General features: G+C 46.6%; 1 protein-coding gene across 4 annotated transcripts in view; it reads right to left on the reverse strand.

The window, feature by feature from the left end:
* Positions 1 to 24,642, reverse strand: part of LOC138526081 (multidrug resistance-associated protein 1-like) — a 1,621,759-nt gene that overhangs the window by 895,787 nt on the left and 701,330 nt on the right. For all 4 annotated transcript variants that reach the window (XM_069636425.1, XM_069636424.1, XM_069636423.1 and 1 more), the window contains exon 13: positions 17,636 to 17,812. In XM_069636425.1, coding sequence (XP_069492526.1) covers positions 17,636 to 17,812 — 177 coding nt within the window. The remainder of the gene's footprint in view (positions 1 to 17,635; positions 17,813 to 24,642) is intronic.

Consider the following 24,642-nt stretch of genomic DNA (forward strand, 5'->3'; position numbering starts at 1 on the left):
GGCCCAGATCCAGGGGTCAAAGGTATACACTGCCATTGACCTGACCAATGGGTACTGGACCGTGCCAGTCAGTAGGGAGGACCAATACAAGCTGGCCTTTACCTTCGGAGGGCAGCAATACACGTGGACCCAGACTCCCTTCGGGTACATCAACTACGGCAACAAATTCAACATCTTCTTACATAAGGCCATGCCCAACTTGGGTGAAAGGGGTAACCTGTCCTACGTGGATGATGTCCTGATAGAAAGCTCAACTGTGGAGGAACACATAGCTAAAATCTGTTATGATCTGACACAGTTGAGGGTTGCCAGAGCAAAACTATCCTTCCAAAAGGCGCAGTAGTGCAGACCCCGTGTCAACTTCTTGGGGCATGAAATAACTCCTGAGGTTCTCTGTCCTCAGGAGAAGAAAGTGGAAGCACTCCTAAAACTGAAAGACCCCACGACTATGCGTGAGCTAAGAAGCCTCCTTGGACTGACTAATTACAGTAGGAAGTTCTTTGAGGATTACGCAGTGATCACAAGACCTCTGATCCATCTGTTGAAGGGGGGGGGTCAAGTGGGAGTGGGGTCCAGAACAAGCTGAGGCAGTAAAGCAACTCCAAAGAAGCCTCTCACATGCACCTTGTCTAGTTTACCCTGTCAACAACAAGGAGTTCTTCTTGGAGACAGGGTTCTCGAATACATGCATGACAGCAGTATTATATGAAAAGCATGACAAGGTCTTGCATGGCAAGACTTTATCCTCTGTGGAGTAAAAATTCAACGATTGTGAGAAGGCACTCCTGGCAACGGTGTGGGCATTGAAAAATTACCGCCTGTTCATCCAAGGGGAACACATCAAAGTGACAGAATCCGGGACGGAAATGTGAGAAATTCCAGAATTACTTCCTGGATTCTGTCAATGCAAGGCTTTCCTGTGGAGGTCAGATATGGCCAAAACAGGAAGAGTCCCCTTGCGCAAGGTCTGGTTGACTTGCAGAGAAAACTGTCTTGAGGACGAGAGTCTTAAAACCCAGGACAATATGGAGGCGTACCTGAATTACCTGCACAAAGTCTATGAAGAAGACAAGTGCGAGGGAATGCCCACAGTTTATGTGGACGGGTGCTCCTACCATGTTGACAATAACAGGGAAAAGGAACTGGTGGCCGGAGTTGGGAATGCCTGGGTGAATGATGCCCCACAACCCTCTGCTGGGTACAAAATCAGTCCCCGTAGTAGTCAGGTGGCAGAGCTGATGGCAGTTCATCAAGCCATCCTCACTGCCATCCAACACCAACTCCACGAACTGGTCATAATCACTGATTCAGATTATGTCCGGAAAGGATTCGTGGAGCACCTGGTTAATTGGAAAACCAAATGCATGCTATGTAATAAAAAAACACTGAAACATGGCAAGCTCATCCAAAATATTGATGATCTGGTCACCTCTAGTGGGATGACCATCTATTGGAAGAAGATCAAGGGTCTTTCCAGAATAGAGGGAACAGACAAAACTGGAAATGGCCTAGCCGATCAGCTGGCCAAAACCAGAGCCATCCAGGGGGATCTCCTTGAGATCAAGTCCTTGTTGGGGGAAATCCAGGTCACTGCTATCACTAGGTTTCAGACAAATGCTCACAATGAACTCTCAACTGCCCGATGGAGTAAGGAGACCCCAGATGCTGATTTAATCACGGCGCAAAAAGGTGATGCGAATATTTGTAAATTTTATCAACACATTGAGGACCCTGAGAACTTTCCCCTGACGGATACTGATTAAATTGGGAAAGAAGACCTCAGAGTGTTGATGAAATGTCCAAAAAATGTTCTGAATCCAAGATGGTTTGTTGGTAAGGCGATCCATATCTGGCTGTGGGTGGTCCCTACCTCATTCCGAAGCCTGATGTTAAGTCACACCCATGACGCGGCGACAGCCGGTCATCAGGGGTTTCACACTACTTTAGAAATCTTGCGAGAGGTTGCATACTGGCCACACATGGGGCAGGACCTCAACCAATTTTTTTAGAGGGGTGTCTTGTGTGTGCACAATTTCAGCCAACATCACTCACACACCGAGCTCCCCTCCAGAAGAGGAGGATGACACTGCCTTGGTCAGATTTAAAAGGAGATTTCATTGGGCCTGTGATTTGCTCCTCTAGGGGGGACAAGTACATGTTAACAGTAACATGCTTGTTTACCGAATGGGTGGAATGCCTACAGGCCCCAAATTGCAAGGCAGAAACAGCAGCTGCCCTCATGATCAATCACATCTTCTCACGTTTTGGCCTACCCAAAAGGATTGAGTCAGACAGGGTAGTCACTTCACCTGCAAAGTGATGACAAAGATGTGGGAGATACCTGGGGTAAAAAGGAAACTTCATACTGCATACCGCTGTCCTCTAGTGGTGGGGTTGAGAGGTACAATAAAACCATTGTGAGCATTCTAAAATAGTTTGTGGCAGACTCTGGGCCAAGTTGGGGCATCCGATTACTGCTTGTCCTGATGGCCATCAGATCTACACCTTCTTCTGCAACAAAAATGTCTCCATTTGAGCTGATGACTGGGTGAAGGATACCTCAGCATTTACTTTATAGAACACATGAGCAGACACTGATAAACGCCTCCACAACTCATGAACAAGTTGAGAATCTAAGAAAACACCTTCAACATGCTTTTGCGTACGCTCAGCGGAATCTAGAAAGATCTGCAGAGGGGATGAAGACTCAATATGATCTAAAAACAACCAAAAAGGAACCCCAAGTAGGAGACAGGATCTACTTGTACAATTTCCAAAGGAACCAGACCAAAGGGCGCACATTTTTGCCTAGCTGGCAAGGACCTTTTGAAATTGTAGATAAAATCTCACCTGTCACTTAGAGAATCCGCATCCTCAAAGGCGAATTGACAGAAGATAAATGGGTCCATATTAATCAGCTAAAGAGTTGTCACCCTAGGCACACGTTGCAACAAATTGAGGAGCCCAGAGAGAATCAAATAGAGGAGAGATCTGAAACATGAGAATAAGAAAAAGAAGAACCAGAAGGGAACAGATAGAGTTTTTGGTATAATTATGTAACGGGAGTATTATTCTTCATCATCAATTGTCGTCATTGAATGCCTGCGTATCCCACTGCTGTCAACCCGAACGGAGGGCATTTAGTGGGTAATGGTAGTAACCAGGCTGTGTTCTCTTTCATAGATTTGTACTAGGTGCACCGTCACTACCAAGGAGAACCTCCTCGGGGACCTGGAAAGAAGAAACCCAAGGAAATCCGGGGTTGTCGCTCAACACCATAAAGGAAGATCCAAGAGAAAGCTGGGATTGTTTTTCCACGTTCCAACCAGAGGCAGCGAGAGGAGCATGACGCACCGCAATATTATATAAGAAGGACTCATATCTGACTGATCCTGCCTTGCCCCATGAAGGAATCCCACTTGCCCGACTCTTCCTCGGCTTGGAAGCTCAGAAGAAATCAGGGGGGGGGATATGTGGGATATATTGACCCACTCAACAGTATTTCACCACATCACCAACCTGCATTTGCGCAAAAAACAGAAAATGGCTGCGCTGGCTCCTGTGCGCACCAGGACTTCAAAACTACGTTTTTGCAGCGACAAAAATATGGCTGCACTGTCCTGCCAAGCACACTTCAGGCATGATGGAACAAGGGGACACACGTGCCAGTGTGTTCTGAAACATATAGATGGACTAAAGTAAAAAGGCAGCACTGCTTTGCTAAAACGCCAAATTCCCCTTCAAAATGAAACTTTTTCACCCTTTAAAAATGCAGCTTTGATGCTAATTCCATCTGTTGATTATGAAACTACTGTGATTAAAAAGGCCCTGACATGCCCAGGATATTTCATTGTGCCTCAGAAAAACCAGGCATAATTCCTGAATGACAGGCCCTGTCAAACCAACTCTGAGAGAATCAACAAGGATCTTCACTTTTCACTCGCACAGGAACACTGGTTCCTTTCTTTCCAAAAGTATCCAAAATTCAGCAGTTCAAAGAGAGTCTACTCTCTGAGTCAGGTAAGTTTCAATATATCTGTGCTTCAGACAAAACTCCTGCTTTCAAGAAAATGACTTTGTCTGCAAAGACAGTGTGGGAATCTGATGGAGCTGCCAAACGAATTAAAGAAAGAAGTGCTAGCTTTTCAACACACATGTAAAAATGGGCCTTCGCAAACTGAAGGAAAAAAAATGGCCTGTTTAAAAGGAAATTGTTGAATGAAAGCTTGTAAAGGGGTCCACAAGTTTGTTTAATTCAGGACCCAGGATAAGAAAATAAAGATTTTAAACACATGGGCTGAATTTGCAAGCTCCCAAAAAACAGTTATTACAGTTGACATCCCTGAAACTGTCCCCTAAGGAAGGGAGCCACACCATAAACTCTCAGCAGATACTAACACCTGAATGATAATTACAGGGTTAGAAAGAATCTTGTCAAGGCCAACCCACTGACAATGGGACTACCAGGGCAAGGAAGTTTGAACTGTGAAGGGGCAATAAAACCTTTAATCAGGCTGAGAAACCCCCACCTTGATTTGAAGGAAATGACAGTTGGTTACAGTTGAAGAAAGGGAAAATAAATGATCCACTGACAAAGGACTACATTTGTTTTCAAAGACTATTTCATAAAGAAACTTTAAAGACTTTTATCTCTGCAGCAAAACTTTGTAAAAATGTAGAATTTTCGCAGTGTAAAAGTGAATTTTTAGGCTTTATTTTAAGACTTGGTAGAATTCATTGTCACCTGGGGGACACCTGGAGGACAGAAATGGCAAAGTATTGCGGATTCCCCAAAAAGTATCCATGTTGCAAATGTGAATTGTTGTACATACATTCCTTATGATAAACCACACCCATGTATAAAGTTATAGAATTTTGAGTAATATACATCCCCTTGAAAAACCCCTGTCTCACGGACTGGAGGATTGGACTGCAATGTGCTGCACAAAATATGTAACCTGTGTATACAATTTGCTAAGAGAATGCAATTGTATAAATGTATGTTTGTGGCAAAATCGGATTTTAGTTAAAGTAACTGTGGGAAGTTATTGGACATTGTAAAACTCACATCATTAATCTGAAATCATATTCCTGAAATCCAACCAGCTGAGAGCGAGGCGGGGACTATCACCCTTGTCCAATCCCATTGTTAGAGGCTTGTTTAGTTAAGCATGCCCCAGTCATACACTTTGATGATGTCACTAGGCATTATAAATAAGAGTCCCTGACGAGACTCTAGACACACACGCTTCATGATTTTCCTGCACCGGCGTCCTGTTCCTGTTCCATCCATCCATCCATCCATCCATCCAGACTCCAGATCCCAGCTACAAGGTCAAAGCATTGCTTACCCTACTCCAGGGCCCACTGCAAAACCCAAGCAGTGCTGATCATATTCACAGCAAGGCCTCAAATCTGAAAACCCACTAAAATTCCCACATAACCAAATGGGAAAGATGTTGTGTTTTTGGGAAGCATCCTGATACCACTAACTGTATGCATCCTGTCATCCAGCTGATCTTTAGTATCCAGTGACCAGAATTGCCATTACAGTCCAGTGCCATCCAGTAACCAGAATTGCTTTACAGTCCAGTGCCATCCGGTGACCCGAACTGCCCAGCTGTTTGCCAGGCACCCTGCCGTGTAGTGACCAAAACCGTTGACTGTCCAAAAACTAAAAAGTGGACTGTGAGTATCACTTTCCACCCCATCTAAACCCACAGCCTATCTTGTCTTTGTCCTTATCCCACTCTCTAAGTCACCCTATCCTTATCATGATACCTTGTTCAAACTGTCACAATCATTCTTGCAACCCTGTCTTTGAGTTCTAGTGCTAGCGCCATCTCTTTAGTAATTGTGCATTGTGTAAATCCTAGGCCATTAATCCTGTTTCGAATGATCGGACTGGTTCCGCCAGGATTAGGCACTGGGGTGAGAGGGTGGAACTCGCGAATCAACCCTGGAGCTTACTGTGTCTCTCCTTGGTGGCCTAGCCTGAATACTCTAGTGTAGAGTAAAACTGTTCTTGTCACAATTGATTTCCTTTCCTTTTTCACTGCTCCATTTTACTCAAAGCGCACCTTTCTAGATCTTGCATAACTCATCCAATTTACCAGACTTACTTTCACTTCCATATTGTACCTGTGATCTATAGCTACACCCCAAATCCAAATCAGTGTATTTCACCTGTTTTCATTAAAAACCGTTTGGTTAATTTTAGATGGGAATAAAAAAAATTCAACTTTCACACGTCATTTTGATGCAATCTTTTAAACTTTCCACTCATTTTCGAACTGTATGCTCTTGGTAATCCATTCTTTGTGATTGTTAGTATATTTGCATTGTTGCTTTAGTGAGGAATTATATTTGCTTCAAGGATTTTAACACACATTCATTATTTGTCAATTTCCGAGTGTCATTTTATAACATTGCAAGGGGTTTGAAATCCGTTTTTCTTTCCTATTTGGGGAGGGAAGGTCAGATTTGTATTACAATTCTTGCCTATTATTCCTGATTACCTGCTGCTTCTGTTTATCCACTCAGAATTGACCATTTGTGGGTTTAGGGAACATTGCAGGCGGAAATTCTAACTGGGGTGCTATCTGTACTAAATCAAAAAGTGCTCCTATTCTGCTGTGCTGTGTATATGTTCCACTGGAAAGTTAAACCCAGTGCATTGCTCACATTCTCATTGTAATTATCACCCCATTGGTGATTGCTGCCCCATATTAAAAGTGTATGATTTCTTTTGAATGTTAAATAAATGAATAAACATTGAATTTTACCAACCCTGGTTCATGGTCCATTGTGACTCGGGGTATTTGAAAAGGGGGTGTGATATGAGTGGTGTACCATCTCAATATTGAATCAATATAAAAAGATAAGCATTTCAGTTGTGTGCTGCATACGAGGCCAAGACCAAGGTGTGTGTTGCCTGATTGAAATCCTTAACACGGGCTTACCCGGGTGGCGCCGAAAGAACACCCGAATGAAGCGAGGGGCATGAACCCCAGAAGCAGGTTCCCAGGAATGGTCAGCCGCGGAGTAGCCCTTCCAGTCGACCGAAACTGCAGGCGGTCCGATGGTACAGCGAATCACGGATCACAGCAACCTCGAATTCTGCACCCGTGGGAGTGACCACAGGGGGAGGACCCACAGAAGTGCCCCTGGAAAACTGATCAGGCACATCCAACTTGATCTGAGATAGGTGGAACACAGGGTGAATCCGAGACCAGGAGGGTGGGAGCCGAAGGCGAACCGCTGCATCCCCAACCAGTTGACAAATGGAAAAAGGGCCAAAAAATCTCGGAGACAACTTAGAAGGAACTAGATGACGAGGTGGGTATTTGGAAGACAACCAAACAGAATCACCCACAACCAGAGCGGGGGCCAGCCTCCTTCGCCTGTCGGAGTAGGCCTTAGCCCGATCTTGAGCGTCCCACAAGGCAAGGAGAGCCCACCGGTAACCCAGTTGAACATCAGCTACAAAAGCATCGACACCGGGAAAACGTGTAGACGGGGGAACCACCATAGGGAGAAGGATGGATGGTATCCGTGGGTGCAGTAGAAAGGGCTGGATTTCAAGGCCGAGTGGGTAGCATTATTATAGGCAAATTCAGCGAAAGGCAGCAGGACATCCCAATCATCCTGGACGGCGGAAACGAAGAACCTCAGATAGCCTTCCAAGGTCTGATTCAAGCACTCCGTCTGACCATTGGTCTGAGGGAGAAACCCAGAGCTCAGAGACCGTTGGACGTGTAGTAGAGCGCAAAGTTGTTTCCAAAAGCGAGACGTGTACTGTGGGCCCCTGTCTGAAACAATGGTGTCAGGTAGACCATGCAGTGAAAAGATCTGAGAGAGAAAGTCTTGCGACAACGAGGCTGCAGACGGAACACCGGGGAGAGGTGTGAAACGAGCAGGTTTGGTGAAATAGTCAATCCTGACCACAATGGCTGTTTGGCCGTGAGAAAGGGGCAAATCTACTATGAAGTCATTGGAGATGATTTGTCAAGGCCTTTTAGGGATAGGCATCCGAGACAGTAGGCCAAGAGGGTATTGATGGGATGACTTAGCCTGCAGACAGGTTACACAGGATGACACAATCTTGTACGTCGGTAGAAACCGTAGGCCACCAGAAATGCCTTTGGACTAAGTCCAAGGTGGTATTGATGCCACGATGATCTGCAGCACGAGAGTCGTGGCACATATATCAGAACTCTTTCTGTAATCTCTCGGACAATATTACCACCTTTTGTTTATGGAAGTAGAATCCGCCTTCTTGAGTTAGGACATGGGAGCGTGCCAATTCCTGACCACGGTCATGAAGCTCCAGAGTGTCTTGTTTGATTCGGCTGAGAAAGTCGGAAAATACATGAATAAATACCGCTTTAGGAAAGATGGACTCTGTGTAAAACTTGGCTGTGGGGTGGTCTTTTTCGAGAAAGAGCATTAGCACAGACATTCTGAGAACCGGGAAGGAAAAGAAATGTGCCCATCGGGCTTAGCGGCTGTTAGTTGTCTGAGCATACTGGAGAATTCTGAGGTTCTGGTGATCTGTTCGAACTTCAGTCGGAAATGGAGATCCCAGCAGAAGATATCTCCATTCTTCTAATGAACGTTTGTTGGGTAACAGCCCTTTTTCTAGTACCGAGTAGTTAATCTCGGCAGGGTTGAAAGCCTTGGACAGATAAGCCACCAGAGACTTGGTCCCTTCAGAATTTTTTTGCAATAGGATGGTTCCTAAGGCTTAGATGGAAGCATCGGCCTCTAGAATGAACCTTTGTTCTTGATCCGGGTTCCTTAGAATGGGGACTGAGGTGAACAGGTGCTTGAGGCGGTCAAAAGAACTCTGAACTGTGGCATCCCATACAAAGGGTGCTCCCTTTTGAGGAGACGAGTAATCGGAAGAATGAGTTCTGAGAACTTTGGGATTAACTTCCGATAAAAATGTGCAAATCTCTCAAACAAACCTTTGGATCTCCTTTATATTGGACGGATGAGGCCATTCCACTACCGTCGATACCTTTCTTGGATCCATCGACACCCCTTGGGAGGACAGAAAAAATCCGAAGTAAGTGTTTTTAGGGCAGTGAAATTCGCATTTTTCAGCCTTACAGTACAGCTGGTGTGCCTAGAGCCGCTGCAAAACCAGTTTCACATGTCGTACGTGGTCATTCAGTTGGCTGAAAATATTAGGATGTCGTCAAGATAGACTACCACAAAATGTAGTAACACGTCTGTAAAAATGTGGTCCATAAAGCACTGAAAAACAACCAGAGCATTAGAAAGTCCAAAAGGCATTACGTGGTATTCGTAATGCCCAAAGGGTGTCCGAAAGGCCATTTTCCATTTGTGTCCCGGGGCAATCCGAGTCAGGTGACAGGCTCTCCTAAGATCAAGTTTAGTGTAGATTGTGACTCCTGATACTGCTTCCAGAATATCGTGTATTAAGGGCATTGGATACTTGTCTGCTACCGTGATCTTGTTCAAGTCCCTGTAGTCAATACAGGGGCAGAGTACATCGGTATCTTTTTTGGGAATAAATAAAAGAGATGCTCCCATAGGAGAGATAGACTGGGCAATAAGCCTATTCTGCAAATTTGTCTTAAGATACTCTCTTAAGATGGTTTTCTCCCTTTGGGACAACATATACATCCGACCGAAGGGGATGGGTTGATTGAGGATGAGGTCTATATGACAGTCATCCCTCCGATGAGGAAGAAGGGCAGAGAATTCAGGGTTAATATTTGAGTGAACTGATCATAACAGGCGGGGATGCTGCTAATGTGCCCGACTGTGGAGACTGCGCCTGCAGGGTTCTCAGATGGGGAAGTGTAGAGCCCTACTGATTGATGGGAAAGGCATTTGTCTGTACAGTATTCTGAGCCAAGAAATAGGGTGCCGACCGTCCAATTAATGAAGGGGTTGTGGAGACGAAACCATGGTAGACCCAGGATCACAGGAGAGTGACCCGCTTTAATAAAATCAAAGCATAGTTCTTCTGTATGAGAGGCTATCTGACATACCAATTAGCCTGTCTGCTCCTTAATAGGACCAAAAACAAGGGGACTCCCATCCACACCCTGGATAAGAATGTCTACTGTCTTGGGAACTCTTGGGATTCCTTTGCTAGTAGCCCAGTTGTCGTCCAGAAAGTTTACTGCTGCATCACAATCGATTAACGCAGGGACAGTCTGAATTATGTGGCCGTCAAACGATATTGGAAATAGGACGGTCACCATGGTGTTCTCTGAGATACATGTGCTGTTAGAAAGAATTGGTGGATCTGAGGAATCCTCTTGAGCCACCCCAACCACGGTTCCTCTTACCGAAGGGTGAAGGAGTTTTTTAACTTCTTACTTTCAAATCTTCTAGGGGGAGCTATGGGGCATTCTCTTACGATGTGAGCCGAAGATCTGCAGTACATACATAAACCAAGGGTTCACCTGTCTCTCTCTTCGGTTGAGAGGGGACCCCTGGCTGCTCTTATCTGCATGGGTTCATCTATGTGTACTGGTTTGAAGGACTGCCTGAGGACGGAATTTCCGGATAAGATCGAGCCATGTGTCCTTTCCTTCTCTCTTTGTATCGTTCCTGCAGGCGATAGTCCATCTACATAGTGATGGTGATCATGTCTGCTAGATTGGCGGGTCGAGGAACACTGGATACTTCAACCTTCAGTTGCTCTGTAAGCCCTCGGCGGAACAAGGTTAGCAACGCATCGTCAGGCCATTTTGTCTCTGAGGAGAGTTGTTTGAAACGTGTGATATAAGTGATAGGTCTTGGTTACCTTGTCTAAGGTCCAGTAACTTTTCCTGAGATGAGATCGACAACTTCTGTTTATTAAACATTTGCTTCAAACTGTTGACAAAAGCTGGATAAGAGTCCAAAATGGTGTTCCCGGAGGTTATCAGCAGAGTGAGGCACGGCAATGCTGCCCCTGAGAGATGTTATACCAGAAATCCCACCTTGACTTTATTGGACGGAAAATACTTGGCTTGGAATGTGAATTGAACCGTACAACTATCCAAGAATTCTTTTAGCTTGTGAGGACTTCCATCAAACTTGGCCATGGGCAAGGAGGAGGGAGGCAACACGGGATTAGCCCAGGCCACCTGTTGTCGGAGGTGCATGTTTTCCTGTTTGAGGTTCTGCACCTCATGTGACAAGGACTGCATGGAAGCCATTAGCTGCTGTATCTGCTGTTCCATGATGCCTACTGGGTGTTCGTTAAGGGCGTTGCTATCTGTAATAATAAATGACTTGTATCAAGGTACCCAGCAGTGATCACTAACCTTGCAGGTAGGCAATCCTTGATGACAAGAAAATCCCCCTGAGAACCTTACTCACCTCTGCCTGCAGGGGAACAGGAACCGGAGGGGAGCAAACTTCCCAGGGAAACCCTTTGGGGGAAAAAACCCTGGTCTGGAATTGAGAGCGTAGGGGATGACGTCTTCCTTTCCTTAGAACTCACGATTGGACTTGAACTGGCTCAGAGGTTTTCATATGGCTTGCTGGAAGTCTTTGTCTATCAGAAAGAATGCACAGAAAGTAAGTATAGGCAAAATCCGGAAACAAAAAGCAGAGGACAAGAGAATGAAAGGGACCCGCACCTGTAGGTGGAACGGGAAGTTTCCCAAACTGGTGTTACTGAAGGATTGATGACGTAGCGCCTCGTTCAAGTATTGAGGTTGTATCCTAGAACCCAAAGAAAGAATGCGAGATGTCCCTAATCTGAGAGCTAACCCCGCCCTATCAACCCTACTTACTGCGGGAGAGCCACAGCCTTGAGTAATGGAAGAAGAGTAGTTCCCCGGGTATCGACTGTCTGGATCTGCAAGCTTGGGAAGGAATGCTGCCTTGGCGGATGCTTCGTAATGCTGAAGCGGCCGGAAACGCAAGGGAGAAAGATCTAAAGGTAAGAAAGTTAAGTACATTTTTAGGAAGCATAGAAAGCACAGCTAAACAGATTCCCTGGACAACAAATTTACGGAGCGTCTTCTAAGGGAGTAGCGATGCATGTGTAACCAGGAACTGCCGGAATATGAAGCGTCACCTGACCCAGGGTAGGTGGGTCACCAGCAAAGACTGAAGCGGATGGACGAGGTGTAGAAAAGTGGCGTGAGCCAGCGGCCATGTTAGAAATCCCAAGTGTGGCAGCAAAGCGAACACAGCCACGTCGCCACAACGAACATCAGCCGAAGTGAGATACCAACCTATTGTGGTATAGAAAAAAGGTGGTAGATGAGTGATGACAAGCAGCGTCATCTTGCAGAGGAGATAATAAAGAGTGGGCCAGCACAAATGGGATTCCCGAGTGACCATCCAAGCCTGGTGTATGTGTGTGTTATTTCGCACGCAGAGCCCACGCAGCCTTGCAGTGCACCAGCCCAGAGAGCACCACATTGGCAACGAGGACGGTAGTAAAGAATCCCGTCAATGGCACATCTGCTCCCTCTGATAGCACCCCCTCCCCTCCTGCCAGCAGCTTTCAAACGCAGAGGAGGCAGTGGCAACTAGGAGCGTAATACTAGGCAACAAGCCGCGTTGCTAACTGAGCTTGCATGACATGGAGAGCATGCGCTTTGCAGGGACTGCAGCCCCCTGCAAGGCAAGTGGGAGAGGCGGCTCGCTGACAGTGCTCCTGCCCGTGATACATGTAAAGGAGGTGAGTGGCAGCAGAACTACACCCCCTGGCCAAAACACAGCACAGGTGCTCTAGGAACAACTCGCAGGACAATACCTTCCTGTGCACAGCACAGCTCAGATCAAGGCACTTGGGAGAATGAACAAGAGCAGAGAACACACAGCCAAGAACAAGCCCCCATAACACAACATGCACAACAGAAAATGTCCTAGTGGCACTAGAGGACACAGAGTATCGCCCTGAGAAGTGCAGAGAAGGTCGAAGCAGATGAGAATCACTAACCCGCTTAGAGGGTGGAGGGGACAACCCACAGCAAACATGTCGGAAGAGCAGCAGTAGCCACCTGTAGGACAGAGCATATCCAGGTCCCTGGGAGAATCCCCTAATCCCTTGGACACACGCAAGAAGGCGCACGTGGCACGATTCAACACAAAGCTCCCTCATGCGGCCATTCGAAACGTATGCAGAAGGTGCCGCCCTTCGATGGGAGCTGTGGTTACAGCAATTCGAGCTACACCTCAAATCGAGGAAGGTCGTGTTGGGGGAGGAGAAGCACACTCTACTAATGTTGAACCTAGGAACTCTGGCGCTACGCCTATTTAATACCCTGCCAAACAAGGGCCAAAAAGATGACTATCAAGCAGCCAGAACAGCACTAAATGGAAAATTCCAACCCCAGCTAAACCCAGATTACGAGAGGTTTCAACTAAGCCTGCTGAGACAGAGACCATCAGAAACTATCAATGCATTTCACACCCGAATACGAGAACTGGTATCCGGTCATTGCATTGACAACCAAAGCATTGACAGCCAAACCATCTAAAAAAAAGCATCTAATGCATTTTTTTAGATGGTAAAGGGTTTAGTTTAATAAAAATGGGTTTTAAAGGTTAATAAAAGGGAGGCTTGGGGGGACCCCCCCCCATTAAAAGAAATTTTTAAAAAAAATGCATTAGATTCTTTTTTTTAGATGGTATGGCATTAGATGCTTTGGCTGTCGATGGAATGACTAAACCACGAGAACTAGCTCTCGGATGAGGAAGAGTTTGCAGTGAGGAAGCAAATAATCCACGGCATCTCATCTGAAAAACTGATGAGATGTCATGTCTTAAAGAAACATACCCCTCGAGCACATCTTAGAGATGGGTTGCCAAAGGAAAAGAACAGAGTCGCAGGCAGCAGCTGTGCAAGCAGCTTTGGAAGCAGCAATAAGCCGTTTGCCAAACTGAACACCCACGTGGTAGTGGCGGTAATGAAAGGTCGACCCCGTGGTAAAACCCCTGCACCACCAACTCGCCCACCACAAGGACAAAAGTCATGCAAATGCTGCAGAGGACCCTGGCACCAACACGACTTGTGTCCTGCCTTAGGTGCAAAATGCTGGAAGTGCCGCAAGCTAAATCATTTTGCATCAGTCCGCCTGAGTTCAAGACCACATCCAAACCCCAAAAGGTCACCCTCCCGAGATGGCCAAAAGACACAACCAAGCCACCAGATACAAAGAAGAGGAAAAGCCAGAACTATAAGGCACGACCAAAGCACCAGCAAAAGTGACAGTATTGAAAGTGAACAATCAGATGATGAACTGCCCGCAAGATGGCACACCATGCACAGGAAGAAGCGAGGGGAGCGGATACTCCTCATCTCCGCAGTCCAACTCGATGAAGGGATGAGAACACGTAAACACAAGGGCCAGCCTACCTGCATGCTGCTCATGAATGACATGCTCACAGGGGTAGTCATTGATACAAGTACAACCGTGAATGTACTGCCAGCTAGCCGATAAAACGAGATCTCAAGCAAACCCCTGCTACAGCGTAAGACCATCTGCCTCTACAAATATGGGAGGAAAACCTCACTATCCGCGAAAGAGTCCTTCAAAACGACTGTCTCCCACAAAGGCTAATCGTGCCGCACAAGATTCTATGCAGTCAATGCGGGTATAGAGACACTACTAAGCTGTCGGACAGCAGAGAAACTGAGGCTAATCCACAACTCGCCATCGATGCCCTATTAGCCAAGCATGCCAAGCTATCCAAGGGGATCAGATGCCTAATAAAACGAACTGTCACATTTCATAAAAAACCCACAATTTAACCGGAGGCTGTCCGACACCTCCAGTTCCCATTTCACATGCAAGCAGCAGTGGAGGAGGATCTAAAGAAGCTGGAAGACCAGCGAATCAAAGAGAAAACCTCAGGACCCACCCAATGGGTGTCCCCAATGGTGGTCACCAAGTAACCAAAACAACCCAATGCAGTACGAATCTGCATTGACATGAGACTCCCAAACCAAGCAAGTCGTGAGCCACACATCACGCCCAAAATCGATTAACTGATCGTCGACCTAACAGGAGCAACGGTATTTAGCAAACTGGGCCTTTGCTTCGCAAATCACCAAATCCGTTTAGACGTATATAAGAACTTTCTCCTCACACCTGGGCCGCAGACTTAATTTTGGAATATCGTCAGCGGCAGAAGTTTTCCAAAATGAGATTCACAGAGTACTACAAGACCTGCCAGAAACCACAAACATTAGCAAAAACATTCCAGTCTATGGCCACTCAGAAAAAGAACACCACAATCGGTTAGCTGCTGTGCCTAACCTTACACACGGAAAGGTGTGAATTCGGCAAGTCAGAATTTTCTTTCTTTGGATATGTGTTCACTGCCAAGGGAGCATCGCCCAACCCAGCTAAAGTAGCAGATGTACAAAAGACCCAGCCACCAACCGCAGCAACAGAAGTACAGAGCTTTATGGGTATGGCCTCCTACTGCAGCAGGTTTATACCCTATTTGGAAACCCTTGCAGCCCCCTGCGGAACCTGACAGCAAAAACACACCATGGCCGTGAGGGCAAGAACATGAGCATGAATTCCAGCGAATAAAGGTCTCTCTCATGACCCACACAACAATGGGGTTCTTAAACACAACCCGGAAAACTGAGCTACTGGTGCACAAACAGACCAGAGTCGAACAACACACCCCATCATGTTTGCCAGTAGAGCACTGACCATGACCGAACAGAATTATGCCCACAGTGAGCAAGAAGCTCTCGCCATCTTATGGGGGTGGCGATACTTCCAGGTATACCTCCTAAGACACCATTACCGCAAGCCACTCGTGCCAATCTTCAAAGGCTCGGCACCACACCCACCAGCGAGATTAGAGCGGTGGATGCTCCAATTATAACCCTTTGACATTGAGGTGGTCTACCGAGCAGGTGGAGACAATCCGACTGACTACCTCTCGTGACACTCGCGACCAGCTACCCGAGCAGAGCAAGAGGTAGCCCCGGAGACAGAAGTGCACGTCTGTCATGTGGATGCATGTGCATGGCCAAAATGCCCAAAGCTGGAAGAAATCCAGCGTGAAACAGAACAAGACCCGTGCCTACAACGAGCGGTAGAGACAACCAGATCCAGAGACTGAAATAACTTTCTAGCAGCGATAGCCCACAGTACACCAACGACCCAAGAATTGCTGCAGAACCTATTCGGAGTGCGTAATAATCTCTCCATCTCCCCAGAGGGAATTGTCTTGAAAGGATATTGCATCGTCATGACAGCAGCCTTGGAAGAAAGTGTGCTCCAATTGGCTCATGCGGGCCACCAAGGCATTACCAAGACACAAACATTCCTTAAGTTGCGCATGTGGATACCGAGCATGCAGCAAAAGGTGAAGGCCCTCATGGGATACTGTGTCACGTGGCAAGCATCTCAGGGCAAGGCCCGCCAGAACCCCTTGAAAACCTCCAACGCAGTCGACTGAGGTGGGATGCGATTAGCATGGACTTATGTTCAGTCGTGAACAAGGCGTACCTACTTGTGGCAGTTGACGAATTTAGCAGGTATCTGGAAGTTGACGCAGGGTCAGTAATCACAGCACTCGAGAAGACGATCAGCATACACAGCATACCCAACAAATATAAGAGTGACAACGGTCCCCCATTCAAAGGGTGAGAGCATCAAGACTACCTGGACAACCTGAACATTCAACACCACCGAATCACCCCCTACTGGCCACAGGCAAATGGGGATGCAGAGTGCTTCATGGCATCACTGAACAAAGTAATCAGCATTGCCAAAGACCAAAGAGAGCCGTGGCTACCGGAAGTATATACTGCACACGTAAAGACAGACACCCCACTCTTCCACTTGTGTGTGCCCCGCAGCACTCCTGTTCGGGACCCCCATCGAGGTAGGTGGGTCGTGGTTGACAAGGACCGTGGGATGGTAACGGCAGAGACCAAAACAGGGTAACCCGCCACACCTCTCACTTCCGATGGGTAACACCCATCATGTGGAGAATCGACCCGAGTTAAGGAAGTAACTACCAACGAAGATCAGTCCTCCGGAGCACTAAGGCAGCGAGATGGCGAGGAAGAGGACACCACTATCAGTCTCTGACACCCAGATCAAGAACCCCACGAGGCCAGCCCAGAGCGACCAGACACTCTGGCCGCAGCCCTCCACGAAGCTACGAGGTTTCGTTCTGCATGGCATGTATCAAAGAAATGCGAGATAACTATATGTTAATTCATTAAGTGTTTCATTACCTGTTCGCTTACCCAGTATTGCAAATCCCTGTTTGAAGATTGGCATGTAAGTTGGGGAGAGATGTGGTATAGAGAAAAGGTGGTAGATGTGTGATGACAAGCAGCGTCATCACGCAGAGGAGATAATAAAGAGTGGGAAAGCCTGTGTCAACCGGATTACCGAGTGACTATCCAAGCCTTGTGTACATGTGTGTTATTTCACTCGCAGAGCCCGTGCAGTCTTGCGGTGCGCCAGGCCCTGCGAGTACAAGAGCTATCACAAAGCATTTAAACAGTGTAAACATGCTTTTCTTTTAATATGCATTGCGTTTCTAAAGCACTGATATGCTTAATGAATTTTGAGTGACTTAACAGATATATTGAAATTGGCAATTTAATCTAGTTCAGACAGTTGGACCATGAGGAATTCAACACGCCTTTAATGCATCTCACCCGTTCCCCAATCTCGGTTTGATCGCCATTCTGCAATAGTTCCAGATCTGGTAGTAAAGCGCAGGCATCCAAAACCTTTTCATAATACTGTTTATTCAGAATTGAGCCAAAGAGTATATTCTGCTGCAAAACTGCATTCTGAATCCAGGCTTGCTGTGAAACATACGCCACTGAACCCTGCAACAATAACAAACACATTTGTGCATATTTTTCATTTGCAAAAGCACAATTCTTAGCAAGGACTGACAAAATATTGCTAATGAGGTACTTGTAAATAACGTTTTTGCTTGCACACCGCTGATTGGCATTTTACAAACCACTGTAATATCATACAATGCTCTACTCCAAACAAATGCAGAGTGAGTATGCTATGAACAGTTATCTTTATTTTCCATGCCACATCCGCCATCATCGGTATGATGTTGTGACGAGTTCACTTCTGCCCTTCACGAGTACATGGATGAGTACAGGCAAACCCCTAGCCCTCACACTTCTACAAACCAAGGGCCAACACAATCATAAAGGAAAACAAGGCACAGTCGAGAGATATATCTCCTTCACCTTTTGTGATAACGTGGGCTGAGAGAAGGCTATACTCTCAAGAGGTGTGTGAATGTGGTTCAGAAGCAACCCAAATAGCGAAGTATAACAGTCCGAAATAAAGGAATGTCCAATGAAGGTTTCATAAAAATATATACTTTAATCAAACAAGAATATATACTTTAATCAAACACACCCCTGTAGAAAGAACACAGAATAGAAGATAGAATAGATGCAGCATGGCTGAGTACAGGCTAACACGCCCCTTAGTCCTCACACTTTTACAAACCAAGAGCCAACACAATCATAAAGGTGAAACAGGCACAGCCGAGAGATACCTCCTTCACCTTTTGTGGTAACTTGGGCTAAGGGAAGGCTATACTTTCCAGAGGGGTGTGTGAAAAACCTGAGGCGTTTCTCCCAGGTTATTCCCGGGAATCCTTTGTTCAGGTGGCCTGCGGAGGGCCATCGCTCTTGGATCCCAACCCTGGGGTCGGACTAGCGACGTATTATCACCTGGGCCGGGTGGCCTTGGGGACTATGGGAGACACGCCCTTGGGCGAGACATGGTATTCCTCCCATTCCGATACACCCCTACCTGACATCCCCTAAATTGTCATGGGATATTGTCAACATCCTACCCCAGTACCTTTCTTTAAAACTTTATTTAGTGCAGCGACAGACATAATCCTCAAGAACACATATTATACAAGTATGTTACCATCAAACTTGAGCATAGCAATCAAGATACAAGTAAACAGTGTGGAGTTGACATAACACATTGTAAGCACCACCTCGTAACGCAGCTACTGGGCTGGCCGGATCCTCCGTAAATATTCCCGGCATGGTTCCCATATATCCTTGGGTCTGCAACTGGATACCACAAGGGAAACATATCCCCCCTCCGTCTCATTTGCATAAGTCAATTCTTTGAGCCACATGTTAATGTCCGGGGCAATTTCCCGACTTCCAATGGTTCAGTATACATTATTTTTCAATCAGACTTCCAAAGTTAAAGAGACGACGTATCTTGACAGATATTTTAGAAATGTCTCCAAACAGGTATTTTGGGGGCATAAGTGTGGGGGGAATACCAGTGATCTGTGTAGGCTATTAGCGACTGATTGCCAGAACTGAACAATCCGTGGGCAATTCCAGTACATGTGCATATTTGGCCATGTCAGTGCCACACTTGGCGCACTCGCCAGATGTCACAGACGTGAACCAAGCAACTCGTAAGGGGGTGTAATGTAGTTGGTTTAGCATTGTTTCAATCTCTACCTGGCGTTTAAGGATACTTCTTTAGTAAGTCAGCACCAATGGAGCCACATAACGTCATCAATTGAGCTGTTCAAATCTATTTCCCACTTACCCCTAACAATTTGAGTGAACGTCTGGGCGTCCTGACATGCCCTGTATAGCCTGGATACCATCCCTCCGGGCTCCCTGCCGGATACCACAGTCAACAAACATTTGCATTGAGTGGGTTCAATAGGAAACGAGGGCCATTGCCTCTTGCCCGCTGCTCTCGTCCTATAGTTCTGCAATGACTTAATTGGATTGTTACCCAGCTTTTCAGAGAAATCTGCATGAGTGACAAAGGAGCCATCTGGGAAGAGGTCATGTAGTGTCAGTGTTTCCCCGAGGTCCCACGTACTTTGAATGTCCTTGTCATATGTTGGGGAAGGCCTGGGCAGTTACACAGTGGGAGTGCTCCACGAAAGGGGACAGAGACTCTGAGTCTTTTAAACAATCTAACCCAGGCATTTACAGTTGTGTGGACCGGGTCAAACGTGCACGTATCCGCATGTTGATTGGCGAGAACAACAGTTCTAAGGCTCGAAGGAGAGGCGTTGTACTTTTTAAGGGCCGTATGTATTGGGCGCTCCTGTGGGGAGTACCAGTAACCAGCGAATTGTGCCTGTGACAACTTGTAGTATAGTTCAAAGTCTGGAGATTGCAGGCCGCCTTGTTCAACCGGTCTAGTCAAACCCTCACACCGCATACGCAGGGTTTCAGCGCCCCACACATAGCCAAGTACTAGGGATTGCAGCATATCAAAGAACGCACGTCCCGGCCAAACAGGGATGTTGGTAAAATAATACAGTAGTTTAGGGACCACGATCATCTTCAGTAAAGAGAGCCCACCATAGAACGAGATAGGGAGTCTAGCCTAGAGACCCAATTTATCTACCAGTTTGAGACGATATACCTCATGTTCAGCCAACAAAGAGCGGTGCGAGCGAGAAACCACTATGCCCAGATATTTAAACTTACACAGGACCCATCTAAATCTAACCAGGTCAGCAGGGGCGTGCATGGTTTCAGTCAGCGGGAATAGTTCGGATTTGGATTTGTTGATACGATACCCTGAATGAGTAGAGAATTTACGTATCCCCTCCAGTAATGGAGCCCGATTAGGGCTGGATTTCGTACATACAACAGTGTGTCGTCAGCATAAAGAGAAATAATTTGCGACGAGCCGGCTATGTGAAGGCCACGATGTATATGTTTGAGTTGCATTATGCATGCCAGGGGCTCCATTGTGAGGGTAAAAAGTAGGGGCTAGCGGGCAGCCCTGTTTTGTGCCTTGCCCTAGCAGGAATATAGGTGAAAGTGTTCCCCCTGTGCGAACTCTGGCAGCCGGGAAAGCATACAGCAGTGGGACAAACTGAAGAAATATATCCCCAATCCCATTTGCTACAGCACCGCAAATAGAAACTGCCAGGAGACCGAATCAAAAGGCATCTCTGCATCAAGCGAGGCAGAAACAGCCTGTGCTCGCGGGTTGATCTGGGAGATGATGCCGAACAATCTCCGCAGATTGAACGCCGTTGAGCATCCAGGGATGAACCCGGATTGGTCCGGGTGAACCAAATGCAACATGCAGGGAAGAAGACGCATGGACAGTAATTCGGCAAAAATCTTAGTATCTGAATTAATTAGGGATAGGGGCCGGTAGGAAGGCATCTCTGTGGCAGGCCTATTGGGTTTCAATAATACCGTAATTACTGCTTCCGAGAGTGAGGGCGGAGTAGCAGCAACCTGGGGGCAAGAATGTCACAGAACTCTTTGTAAAACTCAATGCCTAAGCCGTCAGGGCCGGGGACCTTACCAGACAGGAGAGACATGATTGCATCTGCAATTTCCTCAGATGTCAATGGTTGGGTCAGTGCCAGCTAAGCCTCATGTGACACCAACAGGAGTGGTATCTCGTCCAAATAGCACCCCAGCTCCGTACCAGCGCATCCATCCAACCTTGAGTACAAAGATTTATAATACTGAAGGAATTCATCATTAATTGGCCCAGGGGCAGTAATGAGAAGCCCAGAAAGGTCCTCCAATCCCAGTAATATGCTGCACACCCCACTCTGCTTTAACAGCATTAGCAAGAAGTCAGCCCGGTCTGTCTGCCTCCCCGTATCGCTGTTCCTGAATGGGATAATACATTAATCGAACCTCCATATCCGCCAATTCTCTGAACTTCAGCAGGTTACCCTTGATTAGTCTCAATAATGCTTCGTCATGTGTGGTGCCATATTCCGTCTCAAGCTTCTTAAGGTCTGATTCTACTCTGCCTAGCTCTAATCTTGTTTCCTTCAGAGCACCCAAAGTTGTTGAGATCACATCCCCTCTAACCCACACCTTGAAAGCTACTGTAGAGTGATATTTCAGGGACCCTTTGTTTCTATGAAACAAATCTGTAACTCCACTCCGAAGCGTTTCGAGAAAGACCGGGTCTAGCAGGCATGTGGCAGGCATGCGCCACAGGGGACGGGGAGTGGCCAGTCCATCCCAAAGTGCTGACAGCATGATGGGAAAGTGGTCAGAAATCGTTCTAAGCAGAATTTAACAGTCCTGCACCTGTGCCATTAACGAGGTCGGAACCAGCCAATAGTCAACCCTGGAATGGGTGTCATTCACAGACGAGTAATAAGTGTACTCACGTATACCAGGGTTGCACTCTCTCCAAGCGTCAACTAGTTCAAGTTGTTGCATAATATGCAAAACTGTTTGGCCCGCATTTGTTAAATCTCGCTGGGTGGCCCTGGAGCGGTCAAGCACACAATCCAGTCGCCTCCCCAAATAATACGTGTACGGGCTCCCACCAGCAGCATGCTCATCACCTGGCCATAAAACTCGGGGTCATCTATATTCGGGCCATATGTGTTTACCACTGCCATATCGACACCCGCTAACTGACCCCACAGAATAACTTATCTCCCTTGCGGGTCTACGCATTGCTTGGTACCTTGAAAGGGATTAAGCGGTGTATCAATGTCATCATTCCTCTAGATTGTGATGAGTAGTTAGCATATCCTCGTTGTGGACCCTAGTTAGTGGCAAAGCCTTCATTGAGCATCCTCTGAGCATGTGTCTCCTGGAGCATCACTACTTTTGGGGCCTGACGGATAATATATGCTACCACCCTGTGTGATTCAATAGGGTGAATCAAGCCACGGATGTTCCATGACATAAAATAGATCTTATTATCTATGGCGGCATGGTTATGTTAAAAGAGTGCCCAGATTTGCATGGGGGAACCAAAGGATAAAGCAGCAATGTGCGATCGAGGAACAGTCTGAACCTAACAACATTAGAGCAAAACTTGTGGAATCCCTGTAACCAATGATTCACTTGTGTGTCTTTAACTCCAAACTTGCCACACATCCTACCCACCACCCACATCATTACCCCCAACTCAACGATGGAACCCATAAAACACAGACCATAGTTGGTAATCGGCTGGGGTGCACTGTGAGCAGGGAACTAAACCTTTCAGATGGCTGCACAGCTGTAGTCAGCCCCAGCTCGTGGGATTTGTGTATCCACATTTAGAGACAAAAAAGGGGGAGAGCACAGCGCTGTGAGCGCTGATCAGTCATTGTCCATAATATCTGGCTCATTATTGCACGGGCCGGGGTTGCGACTGCCCTGGCAGTCCCGCCTTGGGAGTGTTATGGAGAATGAGGCTTCTATAGAGGCCATGGCCTCTGCCGGGGTCTCGAAAAAGTGGGCACGGCAGCATATTGAATGCGCAATTTTGCCAGGTACAGTAGTGCATATGGGGTTTGTCTCTTACATAGCAGTTTTTTGAGTGGGTCGTACGATTTGTGCTTAGCCTGGATGTTGGCGGAGAAGTCTGGATGTATGTGATTATCGAGGATTCATACTGCAGTGCTCCCTTTTCTCTGGCCAGACGCAGAATGAGATCTCTTTCTTGATAGTTGAGAAGCTTGGCCAAGGTAGTGCAGGGTGGAGCCCCTGGTTTGGGGACGGGAGCCAAGAGACGATGCAACCTTTCCACCAATTTTGGGAGAACTTTGTTGGGTCAAATAGTGTTTTCAACAAGTTTTCGACAAAGTGCTCCATTGGGCCTCTGCAGGCCGCCTCCGGGATCCCAACGATGAGGATGTTGTTGCGCCATGAGCGTGATTCCAGTTCTTCACATTTATTGCAGATCTTGTTAACCCCCCGTTGCAACTGCGCTTTATCGCAATCGTGTTTGGTGACCTTGTCCTCTGTTTCGCCGATCCTCGCCTCTGCCTCCATTATACGAGCAACCTCCTTCTCTAGTTTGGACTTCAGGGAGCCGATTGGTGGATACGATGTCATCCAGTTTCGTATTTACCGTCATGATTCTAGAATGGCAGGCTATGGAGTAGCAGATTAGTTCAACTGCTCCTCGACCTCTCCCTGAAAACATTTACAACACATCATGAATTAATTAAAAAAAAGATTGCTGAGGCTGAAAACCCTGCCTCAAAGAAACCTAAGCAGGTTGGGGAAATGGATGATACTCCAAACATCCAGGACATCTACAAAATTCTTCTTCAGGTGGACCAAGATGTCTGTGAAGTTAAGGTCACTTTGGCTGATCTCAATTCAAAAACAGGTCAGCTTGATGGCAGAGTGACTGCTTTAGAAGAATCATCTTCATCTATGAGCTCTGAAATTGCGGGCAGCTTTCAAGCTTACAATAACTTGAAGACAGATCTACAGAAGGAGGTCGAAATGTGTCTGGGACTGGAAATGAGGCTGAGGGCTAAGAACATCAGACTGGTTGGTGTGGAGGACTCTGCTGCTATGGAAGATTTAACATCTTCGGTCATTCAAGTATTCAAGAATAGCTTTAATTGTGATGTGTTCTCTCCCGCAGACATTGATAATGCCTACAGAATTGGTAAGGATATGGGATCTAAGGCGAGACAAATCCTTGTGACTTTCCAGAGTCAGAAATCTCTCTCCAGCATGCCATATAACACACTGGAATGGTTCTCAACTTCCCATTAATGTTTAATGAAATCACAATATTTAGTGGATCTACTTGCACGAATGGTGTCTATGTGAGTGTCCGGCTGTAATCTGGAAATCTGGAACAGGGAAACACATTACCTTCCGACATCTGCCCTGCATCATGCCACATTATAATATTGTTGTAAAACCACGCTTACGTTTTACATCCG

This window comes from Ambystoma mexicanum, chromosome 7p, assembly GCF_040938575.1.
Source record: "Ambystoma mexicanum isolate Mex_15411 chromosome 7p, UKY_AmexF1_1, whole genome shotgun sequence".
Taxonomy (NCBI): Eukaryota; Metazoa; Chordata; class Amphibia; order Caudata; family Ambystomatidae; genus Ambystoma; species Ambystoma mexicanum.